This window comes from Balaenoptera musculus, chromosome 8 (genome assembly GCF_009873245.2).
Source record: "Balaenoptera musculus isolate JJ_BM4_2016_0621 chromosome 8, mBalMus1.pri.v3, whole genome shotgun sequence".
Classification (NCBI taxonomy): domain Eukaryota; kingdom Metazoa; phylum Chordata; class Mammalia; order Artiodactyla; family Balaenopteridae; genus Balaenoptera; species Balaenoptera musculus.
This window is the reverse complement of record NC_045792.1, coordinates 101,851,509-101,868,839: the sequence shown is the minus strand read 5'-3', so window position 1 is coordinate 101,868,839 and position 17,331 is coordinate 101,851,509. Positions and strand designations below refer to the sequence as shown.

The following is a 17,331-nucleotide window of genomic DNA, read 5'->3' as shown; positions in this document are numbered from 1 at the left end:
AAACTATGTCCCTTATACTGACCTGGAGTTGTGTGGCGCTCAGAGAAAATTCACTAAGTTGCTCAACTGAAACAACGATGACGATAATTATTACATCCTGCCAGCACTATTGTAAGTGCTTTATATTCATTAACTCTTTTAATGCTCACAACAACTATATCTCTAAGATAGGTACTATTATTACTCCTTTTTCTTTACAGGCCTAGAGGGATAAAGTAAGCCCAAGGTCACAGTAGGGGCTGACCCAAGATTCCAATACAGGGACTCTAGCTGCAGAGCCTGCTCTGACCACAGTGACACCATTTATTGGAAGTCCGAAAGTGCTGGGATCTCCTTTCAACTCTGCCATAAGCTCAACTCAATCAGAATGCTATGCTAGACCAAGAGGGCCTAAGGGACCCCACTTCCTGTGACTGGAGAACCAGTAATTCAAACTCTTTTGGGCAAAAACAAAGTAACAAGTCAAAAATGCTGCCAATGCTATGTGCCAAGGCAGTCAAAAGATGGCCATCTGTGGAGAGGAGGTGGGGAAGTGATGGGGTAAGGGAAAACCAGCAGACACTCGGGTCTAAAGAAGGTGAAGGAAAAAGGGGGCCACCCTGCATATAGGATATGAGTAACCAAAACAAAACCTTCAGTAAAATGGTCCTCAGGAGAAGCAATGAGTAAACCACTGTAGCAGCAACAAGGACATAAGCTAGAACTCTGCCTGCAGGTAGCTGCACTCATTAATCACCAAGCTTTTGGACTTGGGAGCTTTCTGCTTAGTGGGAGACTGAGAAAACAATCTGCTACATCAGCAGCACCTGCAGTCTAGTCGCAGGGGGCTCAGAATCCTGCTATGTCCCCTCCCTGAGAAAGATTCCCTACTGTGTTCAGGAAGTGCCAGCACGTGGTGACTGAAGGCTCCCACCTTTCCTACAGGTACCTTGATCACGGACACTCAAACTGTTCCCCATGGCTGAAGTACCTGTTAAACTGCCAAAGATCAAAAACTATTCTCTCTCCTTTTTTCTTCTCCAGCGGGCCTGGACAGACAGTACCTATGTACCGATCCAAAAGGTCTGGGGTCTGGTTGGATTTAGCAGCCAGATCACGACAGCCAGGAGTCCCGATTCCCTTCCAGATTCACACGTGGGGAGCCAAGCACAGACCTCCTGGCCAGGCGAAGGGCCTTTTGCCAAGCTGTGAACTGCAAAGAAAAGGAGCTCTATCTTAGAGCTTCCAGTGAAAGGTGTGTAAGACCAAGTTGCTTTGAGTAGCATCAGGTGTGGAGAAAGCCCACTCACTGGAGAGGCCCAGCTCAGAGACCCATTCAGAATTAGGAGGGAAGGTGGTTGTTTACAGACATCCTCCAAACTCATGCCTCAATGAGCAGAGCCCCAGAGGAGGCAGATCTTTGTATTGCCAATTTCCCAAACAGCACAGAGGAAAAGAGGCCGAGGCGGCTCAAAACTAGCTTGACTGGTTCTACAGAGAAGCCGCTGGTCTGCTCCGCCTTCCTTATGTTAAAAAGAAAAAGGTGGCTTGGAGCCAGTTGTTGAACCCACCCCTCCCCCCCGCTTCACTGTCCCACAGGATCCACCTAGCCACCAAGACCAGTGTCCATCTCACCCTCCCTCCTACCTACTTGTGATTCTATGACTTCATAAGCCTAAAATCAATCATTTGCTGCACAAGAGGAAATATATTTGTTTTTTGCCCTTTTCCAATGAGAAGGAATAAATGAAAGTAAGGGGGAATGAGTGCCAACCCAAAGACAGACATCTGTGGAAAGAACTCCCCACAGGGACCAAAAAAACTTCAAACACTCTAGACAAAACGGACATTCAGATGAAGGGATCTAGCCTATTTATACCCGGCAAAGGAGAAGCAGGTCTAGCGGGCCAGAGAAGGACCTGGGATCCCTCCTCCTCTGAGAGAGAACTGGAAACCAAGGGGGCCAGATGTTCTCTTGGAGCTTTTTCAGAACCAGATGTACCATCTCAAAGTCTAAAAAACAGCAAAGACATTCAATAGCTCGCACTAAAAGGGCTGTGGTGGGGTAGTGACGCTCTGCTCTGAGAGCTAGAACTTTCAGAGTTAACATGGCGATAGACAGCCTCTTCCCATGCCACAAGTGGGAAATGGGTGGTTTCCTCCCCCACAAGGTTTGTAAAGCCTTACTCTTCCCTTTGCTGAGACAGAAGGAGAAAATGCATAGGTAACAAACACTTCAGTGACTCATATTTGATGAAGGCTGGGAGAAAGCCTGGAGAATCCAAGCTTCAGGTGCAAAATGTACAAATACTGGAATCTACCATCAAGAAAAGGAAACCCAGCCACCTATCTGGTTTGTCATTTTGCTGAACTTCCGCTGAAGGAGGAAGGGCCAGGTTTAAACTACACCCACCCTTTCCACAGCCCTCTCAATTTTTGCTTTGACGCAGGAAAGCGGCGAACGTGGCAGCGTCACCACGGCTAAGAGAGAACCAAACCTTTTCCACGTCTCCTCCCAAAGCAGAGGCCTAGTGGTCAGTCTACAGCTTAACCCAGCGCAAGGAGCTGGGGCTGGACCTGGTTACTGCAGGAAAGCCTCATCAGGCAGCCTCAGGGAAGGAAGGATGACTACCCTCCTTGCCCTTTCCATCTGCTGAGGTTACTTCATCCCAATCCATTAATGAGCTTCAAAGTGCGGCTGGGGGGAGTCCATTTAGCAGAGACGCTATCATGGGGCCAAGGGTGGCGCCCAGCCCCCACCTCGCTTGTCGATAATGGGCCACAAGGTCCGACACTTAGCTGCACTCTAGGCATAAAATATTCATTTAAGTCGACATAGTACATACAAGGAAAGTCATGGAAGCTCCTGGGAGAAGAGGAATGCCAGCCAGGTGGCTAAGTGCTCAATGGGAAAGAGTTCATGAAGGCATGGGTTAGTCCTGGTCAAATGCCCACTGAGAATTAGGCTGTTCTGTCCAAAGGGGAAGCAGTCTAGTCTGAGATGTTTTTGACTCCCAAGAGCTCTAACCATGCAAACCTCTCAGAAAACAAATTCTCAGTCTTTTCCTGCCTCACAGGCATCAACTCTGTTTAAGACATCGATGCTGAAGAAAACTCAAGCCCAATCTTTGGTCGCCATCCGAAAGATTCAGTTATCCCTGTGCAAACTTGATTTTAATCTGAAGCAGGACGAATTTCAGTGACTGCCTTGTATCCATCTGTTTAGCTATTTCCCAAAGTCCACAGACTAGAGAGAAATTATTACAATTTACTAGGTAGCTACCTTTACCAGGTTCAAAGTTTGTAGTATGGCAACTGTATGAACTCCAGGGACTCCTAGAGCCCTTGGTCTAACAATACCTCTTTCCTGTTTCGAGGGTGAAGCAGAAAGTAAGATTATATGGTCTGACATTCACCCACACCCCTGACCAGAAGGCAGCACCACCAAGGAGCCCCTGGCCAGGGTCAAAGGGCAGAGGTCGGAGTCAGCACCCAGAGCATGGGGCTTGCTGCACACAGCCTGCAGGACAGGGAGTGAAACGAGAGCGAACCGAGCTCTCTACAAAACAGCACTAAAACCAGATTACTCAGTGAAACATTCAGCCAGAGTCAACACTGGGATCCAAGGGATATGTGTGTTTGGAGTGGCTCAGTGGTTCTGTACAGGATTCTAAAAGTTAGATTTGCTCTCTCACCCACACTTCCAAACTCCTCTTCCCATAATCACCTGAGAGAAGAAACAATGCCACTCACTCCCTGGAAGGACAACAGCAGCCTCCTCCCTCGCCCACTGCAGCAGAGGCAGAGGCGGGTGGGCAGTGAAAGCCCCTTGCTTTCTCTCAGGTGCTTTCTCTCAGGAGCCCTCTCTTGTGGTTCCTGAGGCCCAGAGGTGGGGCAGGTATGAAGCCAACGTAGGCCCTCTACCAGGTGTTACAGGAAGCTTTCTCCAGCAGCAGGTGGACTCTGCAAGTTGGACCCCTCTCCACTTGCCTATTACTGCTGCTGCTGGCTGGAAGACGAACAGTCATCTTGCTGATTGCTTTCACCACTGCCAAGCCTCCAGGCCAACAGAGCCATTTGGAAAAGTGAACAGAAAGCTCAGCTCTCAGATTAAGAATGCCCAAAACTACCAGCCCCAGGTCACAACCCTCTTTCTGCAAAAGGAAGAGTCTATGACTGTGAAAAAGCACATCTGCAATCAGGTGTCACAAAAATCACAATAAAGACAGGGCTTAACTTTCTTTTTATCTCCTACTTTCACTGTTAGAAGCAGAGTCGACAGCAAACAGGCAATCTCTCTGCAACACTAGGTTTATTTTATGCTTCAACATTTTGTGTGTGTGTATGTCTGTTTAATTCAGATGTGATCAAAGAGCTCCTAGAAACAGCTTCTCATCAGCCACATGTTTTTTTTTGTTTTTTGTTTTTTTTTTTTAATTTATTTATCAGTAATAGTGGCTCACGGGCTTAGTTGCTCCGTGGCATGTGGGATCTTCCCAGACCAGGGCCCGAACCCGTGTCTCCTGCATTGGCAGGCAGATTCTCAACCACTGCGCCACCAGGGAAGCCCCAGCCACATGTTTTAAAGAAAGAGGGAGAGAAAGAGCAAGAGGTTGGAGCTCGAAGACAACCAGCAGAGTTTGTTTACCTATTTTCTTGTGAAACCAATTTAAATAATTTAAATCTAAATAAGATAATAGAGGACCTTTGGGGGAAAGAAATCAAACCAACCAAATCCCTTGCTTTTTATTTCACAACATTAAGGCTTATGCAATGACCATTTTAGCTAGAATCGCAACAGGACCGAGAAGAGCTTTCTGGTCTCACCTGGTGGCATGATCTAGCCCAAAGGAGACCAGTGCTTCAGGCCTCTCTAGCCTTATGACCAGAGGAGCTGCTACTTGTCTTTTTTCTTGTTTTAAAAAATACTGCACCTGCCCGTTATGTTTTTCAAAATCCACGCTTTTACTGGAATGAGACTTAATATCAAGTCAATGGTGCGGCTACCCTGAGAATGACAGAAGAACCAATGAAGCGGCTCAGGGGAACCTAAATCCACAGAGTGGAAACAGGATGAGTAATTCATAATTTGGAACAGGATGACAATGTATGCAGCCAGTGCTCTGGACAAAGTTATCAAGGAGCAGCTTACGTTCCCAAATGGTTCACAGAGTTCTGCTATCACAAAATCAGTAGGCGTGCACCGGGTTCCTACTATGCGCTCAGCATTATGTGAGGCTTGTAGGGAAGAGAGGAAATCAATGCACACATCACAAGAAAAAGACCAAGGCAAGAATACATTTACACTGAGTAAAGAGCACAAAGAAACCACATTGAGGCACTCTGTTACTCTACTTTGCTGAATACAATGCCCCCCACAGCCTTGCTGAGAGAGTAGGCACTCCACCGCCACTCCCCAGATGCCTGAGGGTGCCAGTCAGTCACTTGGCCTCCTCCTACAGCTCAGAATCAACAGTCTGGGAAAGTCCTCTGGTTAAGCAGGGTTTACCTGCTAAATAAAGGCTGTGATAGGAAAAGGAATGGAACAGGCAACCTCAAGAGGGCCTCGAGAAAGTGGTTCCCGGTAAGGAAAGAAAACACTGGAGGGAAAGACTGTGAGATACAGGCCATGCTCCAGTTTCCAAACACCTCAGTCCCATACAGAACCAGCTGCCAAACCCGCTGATGAAATGGAAATCAACCATCACTCCCTCTCAACCCAATTCAACCCCAGAAGCAATCAGTCAATCCATCAGTAATGAAAGGGTCAACCACTGCAGAAAACTTATCCAGAACTCCTCTTGAGTTCCTGACTGCCCAGATGACAGAGAGTGAGGGGGTAACAAAAGAGAAAAACATCAGAGAAATGAAAAGAGGGTAGATTTTTCAGAGAAAGTTGTTAATATGCAAGAGCATATAACAACAGTTCTATTGCACTAAGGAGAAAGAAGTAAACAAGATGAAAACATAAATAATGTAGTGAGGGAGAAGGATGCAAAAAGCATTTCAAGCCCCACAGGAGAAGAGCTCTTTTTTCAAGTCAAGTTTTTTTGGCCTAGTAAAGTTCTCCACCAATTTTTTTGGCCTAGTAAAGTTCTCCACCAAGGTATGACAGGCAGGGGACTCTCCACAGAGCAGGCAGCAAGGGACACTAGAGATGGTGAAAGAAAGGGGAGGGGTGGAAAGTGGACGCCTCTCGGCTAAGAGGTGAGATGACACAGAAAAGGCTAAGGCTTGGGTGACAGATGATAGCAGTGATTGCCAGGATGAGGGGTAAGTGTGTAGCTCAAGAAACTAGCGTGCAGGGACTTCCCAGGTGGCTCAGTGGTTAAGAATCCGTCTGCCAATGCAGGGGACACGGGTTCGAACCCTGGTCCAGGAAGATCCCACATACTGCGGAGCAACTAAGCCCGTGGGCCACAACTACTGAGCCTGAGCTCTAGAGCCCACGAGCCACAACTACTGCAGCCCGAGCGCCTAGAGCCCGTGCTCCGCAACAAGAGAAGCCACTGCAAGGAGAAGCCCGTGCACTGCAACGAAGAGTAGCCCCCCACTCGCTGCAACTAGAGAAAGCCCGCGTGCATCAACGAAGACCCAACGCAGCCAAAAATAAATAAATAAAATTAAAAAAAAAAAAAAAAAAAAAAGAAACTAGCGTGCAAAATTCCTGGCCCGGGAGGTTACAAAGACTAGCCAATCACAAGGGGATGGATAGGGGAATATGCGGGAAAAATAAACATGATGTGAAGAAGGCAGGAAACTAATATGGAGATTAAAGGCAATCCTGATTAAGAGGCATAGTAAGTAAGATGGGGTGAGGGGAGAGAAACCAGAAGGCAACAAGCAAGGGGGAAGATACTATGTAAAGTGACAGATCCAGGAGCGAAGAAACAAGAAAGCCTCACGGTTTGTGTTGCGGTGTAAGAGGACAGAAAGGCAAGGACGGGGATGCAGCAAGGCCTGGGAAAGGACCGAGCAACAGGTTGTGTAAAGGGAGTGGGGCTGAAATAGTGAGTGTCTTTCCCTTGGTAGGAAGAGCCCAGGGAGAAGGCTGGTACAGCACTCACAGTGAGAAACAGGAGGCCAAGACTCAAAAAACCCAAACCCCAGAGGAAGAGAACGTGAGGGATCCAAAGACTCTGAAGGGAGTGAAGACTGGAACCCCAAAGACAACCTGTGGGAAAACTATGCGCATGACAGCTGTACGGGAAAACACGGAAGCAACAAATGCCAGCGCGAGGCTCCAGGGAGCTCCTGGAGAAGAGAAGGGAAAGTGATGAGCAAAGAGTAGGCGAACGATTTGGAAAGGTGATGAGGGTGGAGCTGGTGGGTTGCAAGCAAGAGGGAGAGCACAATCTGGAAAATTGCAAGAGGCAGGGTAGAAAGCCGGGGAACTGGAAGGGGATAGGGATCGAGAACACACTCCGGGGCGAGGACCCTGAGGGTGATACTGGGACTGGGAGAACCGGTGCGGGCGGAGGGGAAGCGAGGCTGGAGGGATGGAGGAAGAGGTGGACAACGACCTGGGGCAAATCGCAGGGTGCTAGTCGAGGAACAGGAGGGTGGCTGCTTTAAGCGTGGGTGGAGGAAGACCAGAAAGGCCCCCGAGAGAAAAAGGGAAGAGAAGAGGAAGCTGGGGAGGTAACACGGAAGAGCGCAGGAGGGCGGTGAGGGGAGAAGGGGGGGGGGTCGGCAGAAAGACAAGTGTGCAGCTTGGAGTCTGGACGAGGTGGGTCCCAGGAGAGGACTCGGGAGGGAGATGTACGGGGCCAGGAGCCAGATGACAGGGCAGCCGAGGCTTACAGGATGGCAGCAGGGGCACGAGGGGAGCTGAGGAGGGAGGAGGCTCTGCAAGGTGCAGGGGCCCAGCCAGAGAATTCGGGGAGCCCTTAGGGCTCCTTACCTGCTCGGTGTCCCTCTCGTTCAGCGTGGGTAGGGGGGTCCGGGCGCTGGACATGGCGCCGGTATCTCAGGGGAGGGAACCGAGAAGCTCGGAGGAAGGGAGGGAAGGGAAGGCGCGGAGCCCGGCCGGGCGGGGCTTCTCACAGCAGGGGCACCCGCCGCATGGGCCCCGGCCGGGGGTGCGGGGAGGCCGGACTGCCGCTCACGCCAGCCCGGGGATGCGCCGCTCGGGCTAGGCCGCGCCGGCTCCGAGCGGCTCCAGACCGCACCCCCCCGACCCCCGGCTGGGCTGTGCCGCCTTTCGGCCGGGCCGCGCCGCTCCGCCTACTCTCTGCCGCCGCAGCCGGCCGCCTGCCTCGCTCCTCCCCTGCCCTCAGCGGCACTGCTCCGCGCCCGGCACACAGGCAGCCGCCGCCGGACCTGCTGCTCCCAACATGGCCGCCACCACCGCCGGCCCTCGGCTCTTTCCGCCGGCAGCAGCCGGAAACATCCGAAGCGGCTAGAAACGGGAGGGGGGCGCGCCTTCTCCTCCCGGCCACGGACTACTGGTGAATTCCGGAAACACCCGAAGAAGGTAATCCCGGGGACGCGCGCGCCTCCTCGATTCCGAAGACCAAGCTTCGGCTCTGTTTGCGGAAATCCACGAAGGGTCTCCGGGTACTCCAGCCACGCCCACAGGCCTTTCCCCGCCCACTTCAAACTGGTTCTCGGCAGTTTCCGGAAACCCCCCGAAGCCGCCCCGCTTGCCTTGAGCCGGCCCCGCCCCCATCCCGCCCCGCCGCCGCCGGCGGTCGTCGGCCATTTCCGGCAACACCCGAGGCCGGGCGAGCCTCGGGTCATTCCCTCGGGTGGTACCCAAAGTCTGACTCTTCGTTTCTTTCCGTCAGTTTTCGGGTATTTTCAAACCTTGAACAGGGAGCGTGGATCACGTGTGCGTGTTACCATTTGACTAAATAGAAAATAAGGCTGTTAGCCATCCCTGCTGTTGGCATCCTTTGGTTCTAAGGCAACATCCTGTCTGTGTGTCCTTTCGTCTCTCAGCTAGCTCATTAAATACATCTCGTTTATCATCCAGCCTGTCTATCAACATGTGTGTCACCTGTCAGATGCAGCGTTAGTCTATTACCTGTCTACCTACCGTTCATCACCAGCTGTCATCTATCCTGCCTTCTATTTATCTATCCATGCACCCCACATCTAGTCCACAGGGCTCCTCAAGGTCCCAGGCAAGCACCAGGTAAACGTCCTTGGCTCCCAGCTGCCGGAAGCTTCAGAGATCCCCCCAGCCCTGCATTCCACCTCCAGCTGTGTGTAGTGAAAATGCTGTGTGATCTTGGAAAAATCACATAACATCTCTGTTTAGACTCCTCAACGTTCCTATATTGACAGAATCCATGCCTTTGTTCCAGTGATGACATTCTAAATAACATCTTTGAATTTGTTACCTTTTTTTCTTTCAGAAAAAGTCTTTTGCTTGTTCAAAATAGCACAAAACGGCATTGCACTATGGCAATGAGTCACGCCAGTTCCCTTTTAACTATCCCTGTGAGGTAGAGCAGGAGAGACATTATCTTAATTCACATTTCAGTTATCCCTTCTAAGACAAGGAACTCACAGGAAAGAAAAGAGAAACTGGTTGAAAATGAGGATTCCTCAGGATGGCACAAAGAATGGACACCTAGAGAGGTTCCTTTCCTTCTCTGGTCTCAGTTTCCCCAGCAATGAATTGAGGTCATTAGATTCATGAGCTCTGAGGTCCCTCTCATCTCTGGAGAGCCCCTGACTTTAACAGGAAGTCCATGTGGCAACCTGAGTTCACTCTTCACTTCCTCCTAGACTGTCTCACCAGGGAGGGGCAGTAGGCTGGCTGGTCTGATTCCTCGGGCTCTCAGCTGCCCCCACCCATTGTATCCTGGACATGTTGAAAAACCACCACTCCCAAACCTACCCTAAGTTCAACAGCAGATAAGGTAGGCAGAAGCCAGAGTCCCCACAAGAGCCAGAGACGAAGCTCAAGTAACAAGTTCCCAAAGGTACAGGAGGAGAGAGGCCCAAGGGCTTGTGGGGAAAGAGTGCTGGTTGGACCTCTGACACTTGACTTCCAACTCCAGCTACAGCTTATTGAGCAGAGCCCTTGGCTAAGTCAACCAGAGAAATAGGCAGCCAGACAGAAGCAATGAGAGGATGGTATGAACATACTTCCTAAGGCAACAGGTATGACCTACAGTCTTAGTAAATGCTCGGGACTCCATGACACCTCCTCATGCCCCACCTCAGCTCCATTCAGGCATCCAGCCCTTGAGGAAGAAGTTGGTGAAGGAACACAGAAGGAGGTGAGAGGGAAAAAAGAGGAAGAGGTGAAGCCAGAGGACATTCCCCGACCCCAAATTCATCCGGAAAAATCCATGAGAATGATGTGCCCTCTGGTGGCCAAAGGGAGACTCACTGTTGATTCCTGTGCCCCGTGTAACCTCCAAGGCTTGGGTCCCTGGAATAAGGGAAAAGGGGAGGCGGTTGGAGGAGCAAAGGAAGGTGCACTCAGGGGTCTTCCCTGGCCCCTGTCTAAGCAAACTTGACTAAGCAAACTCTACATCCTCCATGCTTCTACTCACTCAAGTTCTCATCCCTGCACTCTGCCCCTTAGCCCCTGCCTCCATCCTACCTGTTCTCTCCTCTTCCTCGCAAGGCTGTCTAACCGGTCTCCCTGCCTAGAGTCCCTCCAACCTGCCCCACCAGCCATGCCAGAATAATCTTCCTGAAGTCCAGCTCCAATTACATCTCTGCCCTGCTAGAAGGCTCTCACCAGCTCCCCTGTGGGTTAGGCAGGCTGATTTCATGGGCCTATGATCTGTGCAGTCACACAAAGCCCCACACTTAAGAAGGGCCTTGAGCTTGATTTAATGCTCTACTGTCACCCCTCTTGAAATTTTTACCAAGGGGGCCCTGTATTTTCATTTTGCACTGGGCCCCACAAATTTTGTACCTGGTCCTGGTGGTAGGAAAAGACTTCGGGCTGCATTGAAACCTTTGCACAATCTGGCCTCAACTTACCTTGTGAATATCCTCTCCAACTAGGTATCACTGGTTGACACCTCCCTTCAATTCGTGCCCTGCCACCAAGCTCTCTCACCTTCATGCTTTTGTTCAGGCTGATCAATTGCCAGTCACCTACCTCACCTGGAATTCTAGATGTCCTTCAAGATCCAGTTCAAATATCGTCTTCTCATACCCACCTAGTCCTCTTCAAAGATTAATTATTGCCACACATTTACCTCTCTCTAATCTGCAAATTCATTCATTCATAAATCTCTATTGAGCATCTACTATGTGCAAGGCACTGTTCTAAGCTCTTCAGATATATCAGTGAACAAAAGATCTCTGCCGTTGGGGAACTTACATCTCGACTGGGGAAAGACAGACAACAAACATAATACATGATAGTAAATATTAAGTGCCATGGGAAAAAAACTAGAGTCAGCTAAGGGGGATCAGGATTGCAGAAGTGAGGTGAAGGGATGGAAAACAAGTTGCAGTATTAGGGTGGTCAGTGCAGGCCTCACTGAGAAGGTGACACTTGAGCAAAGACTTGAAGGAGATGAGGGAGTGAGCTCTGCCGCTGTCTGGGGGAAGAGCATTCTAGGCAGAGGGTGCGGCCAGTGCAAAGGCCCTGAGGCAGGTGCGGGCCTGGCTGTTTGAGAGTGTGGGGGTAAACAGTAGGAGAAGAGGGCAGAAAGGTGATGTGGGGCCAGGCCTGGTGGGCCGCTGCTTTGGCTTTTTCTTGTAGTGAGGTGGGGAGCCACTGTAGTGACATGACCTGACTGGCTGCTGGGTTGAGATTAGAGTGAAGGGGCAGGGCAGGGTTTCCTTCTGGAAACCCTGAAGGAGGCTTTTATGACAATTCAAGTGAGAGATGACCATGGCTCGGAGCAAGGCAGCAGTGGTGGAAGTAGTGAGAACTGGTCAGATTTGTGATAGATACAGCCGACAGGATTTCTTTCTTTCTTTTTTTAAAAAATAAACTTATTTATTTAATTTTGGCTGTGTTGGGTCTTTGTTGCTGCGCATGGGCTTTCTCTAGCTGCAGCGAGTGGGGGCTACTCTTCATTGTGGTGCGCGGGCTTCTCACTGTAGTGGCTTCTCTTGTTGCGGAGCACGGGCTCTAGGCATGCGGGCTTCAGTAGTTGTGGTGCACAGGCTCAGTAGTTGTGGTGCGCAGGCTCAGTAGTTGTGGCTCGTGGGCTCTAGAGCGCAGGCTCAGTAGTTGTGGCGCATGGGCTTTGTTGCTCCGTGGCATGTGGGATCTTCTCGGTCCAGGGCTCGAACGCGTGTCCCCTGCATTGGTAGGCGGATTCTTATCCACTGCACCACCAGGGAAGTCCCGGCAGGCAGATTCTTAACCACTGTGCCACCAGGGAAGCCCCCGACAGGATTTCTTGTTGGATTGGTTTAGGAGGTATGTGAGAGACAAGAGCTAAGGATAATTCCAAGCTTTCCAACCTGAATAACTGAAAACAAAACAAACACAAAAGTAAAGGCTCTACCACAAGCCCCAGACCAGGTAGAAACCAATGGATAGGACCAGTGCTCCAGGGCAGCCATGTTGCCCACTGGAATCAGGGAAGGCAGGGGTTACAGATTCCCGGCACCAGAGGCACAGGGGCCTTAGAGTAGCAGTCCCCTGCTTGCATGGGCCAGGAGGGGAAAAGCCAAAGGGAGCCCAAGGTGCTGGATGGAAGACACCTTCATTCTCACCCCTGTGAACCATTGCAACTCTTCTCCATCTTTCTCCTCCCACCCAGTGAAGCCAGAGAGCCTGCTCAGGCAGGCCACCCTGGGGGGTAGGGAGAGCGGTCCAGAATTGCCCTCTGATCAAGAGTCAGATAACGGGGTGTGGCAAGACCCACACATGCCCTTTGATTCACAGAGACCCTCCCATCTCGCTGAGCTTTGCTCTCTCTTGATGTCTCTGAACTTCCATCATGCACTTTCTTTCTTTCTTTCTTTCTTTCTTTATTTATAATTAATTTATTTATTTATTTATTTTTGACTGTGTTGGGTCTTTGTTTCTGTGCGAGGGCTTTCTCCAGTTGTGGCAAGCGGGGGCCACTCTTCATCGCGGTGCGCGGGCCTCTCACTATCGCGGCCTCTCTTGTTGCGGAGCACAGGCTCCAGACGCGCAGGCTCAGTAGTTGTGGCTCACGGGCCTAGTTGCTCCGCGGCATGTGGGATCTTCCCAGACCAGGGCTCGAAGCTGTGTCCCCTGCATTAGCAGGCAGATTCTCAACCACTGTGCCACCGGGGAAGCCCTATTTATTTATTTTTAAAATTTTATTTATTTTATTTATTTTTGGCTGCATTGGTTCTTTGTTGCTGTGCCCAGGCTTTTCTCTAGTTGCGGTGAGCAGGGGCTACTCTTTGTTGCAGTGCACAGTCTTCTCATTGCGGTAGCTTCTCTTGTTGCAGAGCATGGGCTCTAGGCGCCCGGGCTTCAGTTGTGGCTCGCGGGCTCTGGAGCACAGGCTCAGTAGTTGTGGCGCACGGGCTTAGTTGCTCCGCAGCATGTGGGATCTTCCCGGACCAGAGCTCGAACCCATGTCCCCTGCATTGGCAGGCGGATTCTTAACCACTGCGCCACCAGGGAAGCCCCATCATGCACTTTATCGCCATTACCATACACCATATTGAATTTAGGACATTTCAGAGATGTTAGAGTGTGGGCAGATGTTCATCTTAGAACTGATGGAATAGAATATGTTTATTATTCCACCAGGATGTGAGCTACACTAGGACAGGAACTCCCAGGCTCCTTCCCTTTTCTCAGGGCTAACCCACACGGAGAGCTGCATCCTATGTGGATACACTCACACTCACAAGTGGGAGGCACTGTTATTTCCCTCATTTTTCTCAGAAGGAAATTGAAGCATAGAGAAGCTTGGTCCCTTGCCAGTGGGAGTGGGAACAGGGGAATGAACTTTGGGCTTCCCGGCCCATGAGAGGTGGGTTGTGTAGGGTAGTGGGCAAACACACAGACCCTACTGCCAGGCTGCTCCTTAGCAGCTCTGTGATCTTAAGTAAGCCTCTTAACGTCTCTCTGCCTTAATTTCCCCATCTGTTAAATGGGGATAATAAAAGTACCTACCTCACAGGGCTGATTTGTGAGGCTATAATGAGATGATACATGAAACAGGCTAGGACAGAGCCTGGTGGACAGCCGGCGCTTTGTGTGGGCTGCTGTTATTATTAGGCAGACTAGCCAGCCTCCCTGAGGCTTCTTTCAAGTCTCTCTACTGTATCCTCCCCACGTCCCGGAAGCACAACACTGGATCAGATGGAAGAGAGTCCACCCTGGCCCCAGCTCTGTCACTAACGGATCATGTGGGCCGTTAGGTAACCCCCTTGCCCACTTGGGGCCTCAGGCTTCTTCTTTGCTCTCTGCGGGGTCTTCCATAATGCTGTCGACTGAATGTGTGTCTGCCCCCCAAGATTCATATGTGGAAATCCTAATCCCCCCGAGGTGATGGTATTTGGAGGTGACGCCTCCGGGAGGTGATTATGTCATGAAGGCAGAGCCCTCATGAATGGGATGAGGACCCTTATGAAAGAGGCCCCACAGAGCTCTCTGGTCCCTTCACCGAGTGAGGACACAGCAAGAAGACAGCTGTCTATGGACCAGGAAGTGGGCTTTCACCAGACATTGAATCTGGTGGCACCTTGAACTTGGACTTCTCAGCCTCTAGAGATATGAGGAATAAATGTCTGTTGTTTATAAGCCATGAGTCTATGGTATTTTGTGACGGCAGCCTGGACAGACTAAGATAATCTCCCAAACCCTAACCCAGCGACAATGTCACTCTTGTCCTTCTTCGCCCATGACTTGGCACTGTGCCTGGGGTGGAGGAGACAGTGTTCCTGCCAGCCTTGCTCATATGTGCCTAGCGCAGCAGGAAAGTCCAGCTGCCCATGGAGGTCACTGTATACCGACTTGGGGGGAGGGGGGAGGAGGGGGGAGGGGGAGAGGAAGGGGCATCAGGCAGGGAGGCCACCTTCAGTGTTTGTTCTCCTGGGAGGAGGTGCCATTTGGACCAACTCACATTCCCATACTGGGTCACTGTCTACAGGCAGAGTTCTGCCACCTCCATCGCTAAGAAGGTTGGGCATTCTGGATGGAAAGCCAGGCTGCCACGTTGGCAGAAGCAATGTCAGTGGGAGGCAAAGGGGAAAGCAGAAATGGGCAGTTTTTACTGGGGCTCAGAGGGGGGATACCCAAAATGGATGATCTGGGGCCTGTGGGAGCATGGGGACCGGAAGAAGCAGCAAGGAAGGCTTCTTAGAGGAGGTGATGCAGAGTCAGACCCCAAGGAGAAGCAGAGGACTGCAAGGAACGACTGACGGAAATAGGAGCAGCCCGTGGAGGCATGGAGGAGGCCGGCTCTCAAGGAGTTCCCATCTCATGGGGATGGGCCAAGAGCAGCCTCAGACTTGGAGCTGGCAGAGGGGAGTCGGTACCAGCTGGCTGTAACTGGCCTCCTGGAGGACGAGGGGCGGGGGAGGCCGGCCAATGACTCATCAGTGTCTGAGATGATGTCCCCACGTACCCAAAGCTGCATGCTTGCTCCTGGCTGGCTGGCAGCAGGTGTGTCTGGGGGAACACTCCCACTTTCCCTACCACCTCCCCATCCTCCCTAGGGAGGACAGTGGCTGAGGTCCCCAGCCCCAAGGACAGCAGGGACATTTTCTGGCCCTGGCGGTGTCCTTGGTGGTTCCAACAGTGCTGGGCACATAGCAGGCTGTCTGTGAATCCCTGGGGAACGAAAGCCACAGGACTTTGGCCCTCCTTGTCCCCTTTGCCCTGAACTCCCTTTCCCTATGTAACTGCATGGCTCTCTCTGTGCTTAAATGTCTCCAGAGGAAGCCCTCTCTAGCCCCCAACTCAAAACTGCACCCCTTGACGAATGAACATGCAAGGATATCATGGGAATGCAATCAGCCAAATCCAGAACGGAGGAAATTCTGTCCACAGAACAAGCCACTGTGTTCTTAAGAAAAAAGAAAAGAAATAGGGAGAAAGAGGAAAGAAAGGCTGTTACAGGTTGAAACCCATCAACCAAATGCAGTGTGTGGAATGTACTTAGACCCTGATTCAAAGAAATCAGTTGTGAAAAGATTCATGGCAGAGTTCTGGAGATCGGTTGCGCAACAATGTGAACGTGCTTACTATTAAACTGGACACTTGAAAATGGTAAATTTTGGGGCTTCCCTGGTGGCGCAGTGGTTGAGAATATGCCTGCTAATGCAGGGGACACAGCTTCGAGCCCTGGTCTGGGAAGATCCCACATGCCGCGGAGCAACTAGGCCCGTGAGCCACAACTACTGAGCCTGCGCGTCTGGAGCCTGTGCTCCGCAGCCAGAGAGGCCGCGATAGTGAGAGGCCCGCGCACCGCGATGAAGAGTGGCCCCCACTTGCCACAACTAGAGAAAGCCCTCGTACAGAAACGAAGACCCAACACAGCCAAAAATAAATAAATAAATTAAATTAAAAAAAAAAAAAAAGAAAATGGTAAATTTCATGTTATGTGTATTTTCCCACAATTAAAAAAAGGTTTTTTTTTTAAAAAATATTCATGGACCAATTGGGGGATGTGAACACTGTGTGGATGTTAAACGACATTAAGGGATTATTAGTTTTTAAAGTGTGATATATATTTTACTGAAAAGAATCTGAATTTCCTAGAGATACAAACACACCTATTTACAGACGAAATGATACAAGGTCTGGGATTTGCTTTTAAATAATCCAGAAGAGAAGGAGATGTGGGGAGATAAAGATAAACCCCAATTGGCCATATTTGTTGAAGCTGGGATACATCAGGGTTCATTGTTCCTCTCTCTCTCTCTCTCCTTTTGGGTGTGTTTGAAGATGTCCATCATTGGGAATTCGCTGGCAGTCCAATGGTTAGGACTCCGCGTTTTTACTGCCGAGGGCCCGGGTTTGATCCCTGGTCGGGGAACTAAGATCTCACAAGTCGCGCAGTGTGGGGGAAAAAAAAAAAATGTCCATGATCAAAAGAGAAAGAAAAGAAAAGAAAAAAGAATAGTGCCCTTCCGTCACGCCCAGTGCTCTTCCCTGCTGGACACACTGAGAAGCGCCTAGTTTGCCGTCTGCCTCCCCTGGAATGGGGGTGTGGGGAGAGCCGGGGTGCTGTCTCTCTTGTTCACAGCTATATTCAAAACACCTGATCCGTGAATGCCTCTCATCCAGCTGGCAGCTGTGAGCCTGGGTCTGCGTGGCCCCTTGAGCCTGAGCTTTGAACAGCACAGTGATCTTAACCTTGGAGGGCCATGGACTAGTCTCTCTGAGGCCAACCGCTCACCCAGGAAGATGTGGGTGCCATGGTGGGCAAGTGGTCGGGTCAAGGAGACGGAGTGGAAGGGACAGGGCAGGGTCTGGAA

At 50.8% G+C, this 17,331-nt stretch overlaps 1 protein-coding gene across 17 annotated transcripts in view; it reads right to left on the bottom strand.

The window, feature by feature from the left end:
- The window catches only part of MARK2 (microtubule affinity regulating kinase 2), a 58,376-nt gene extending 49,870 nt beyond the window's left edge, over window positions 1-8,506 (bottom strand). For 3 of the 17 annotated variants that reach the window (XR_005020889.1, XM_036860231.1, XM_036860236.1), the window contains exon 1: window positions 7,883-8,337. Coding sequence is in view for 14 of the 17 variants with exons in the window: in XM_036860231.1 (XP_036716126.1) it covers window positions 7,883-7,936 (54 nt within the window). In the remaining 3 variants the exon portion in view is untranslated. Of the gene's footprint in view, window positions 1-7,882 lie in introns of all 17 variants that reach the window. The other 14 variants (XM_036860226.1, XM_036860222.1, XM_036860228.1 and 11 more) reach the window with 8 other exon arrangements.
- Between the last annotated feature and the right edge of the window lie 8,825 nt (window positions 8,507-17,331).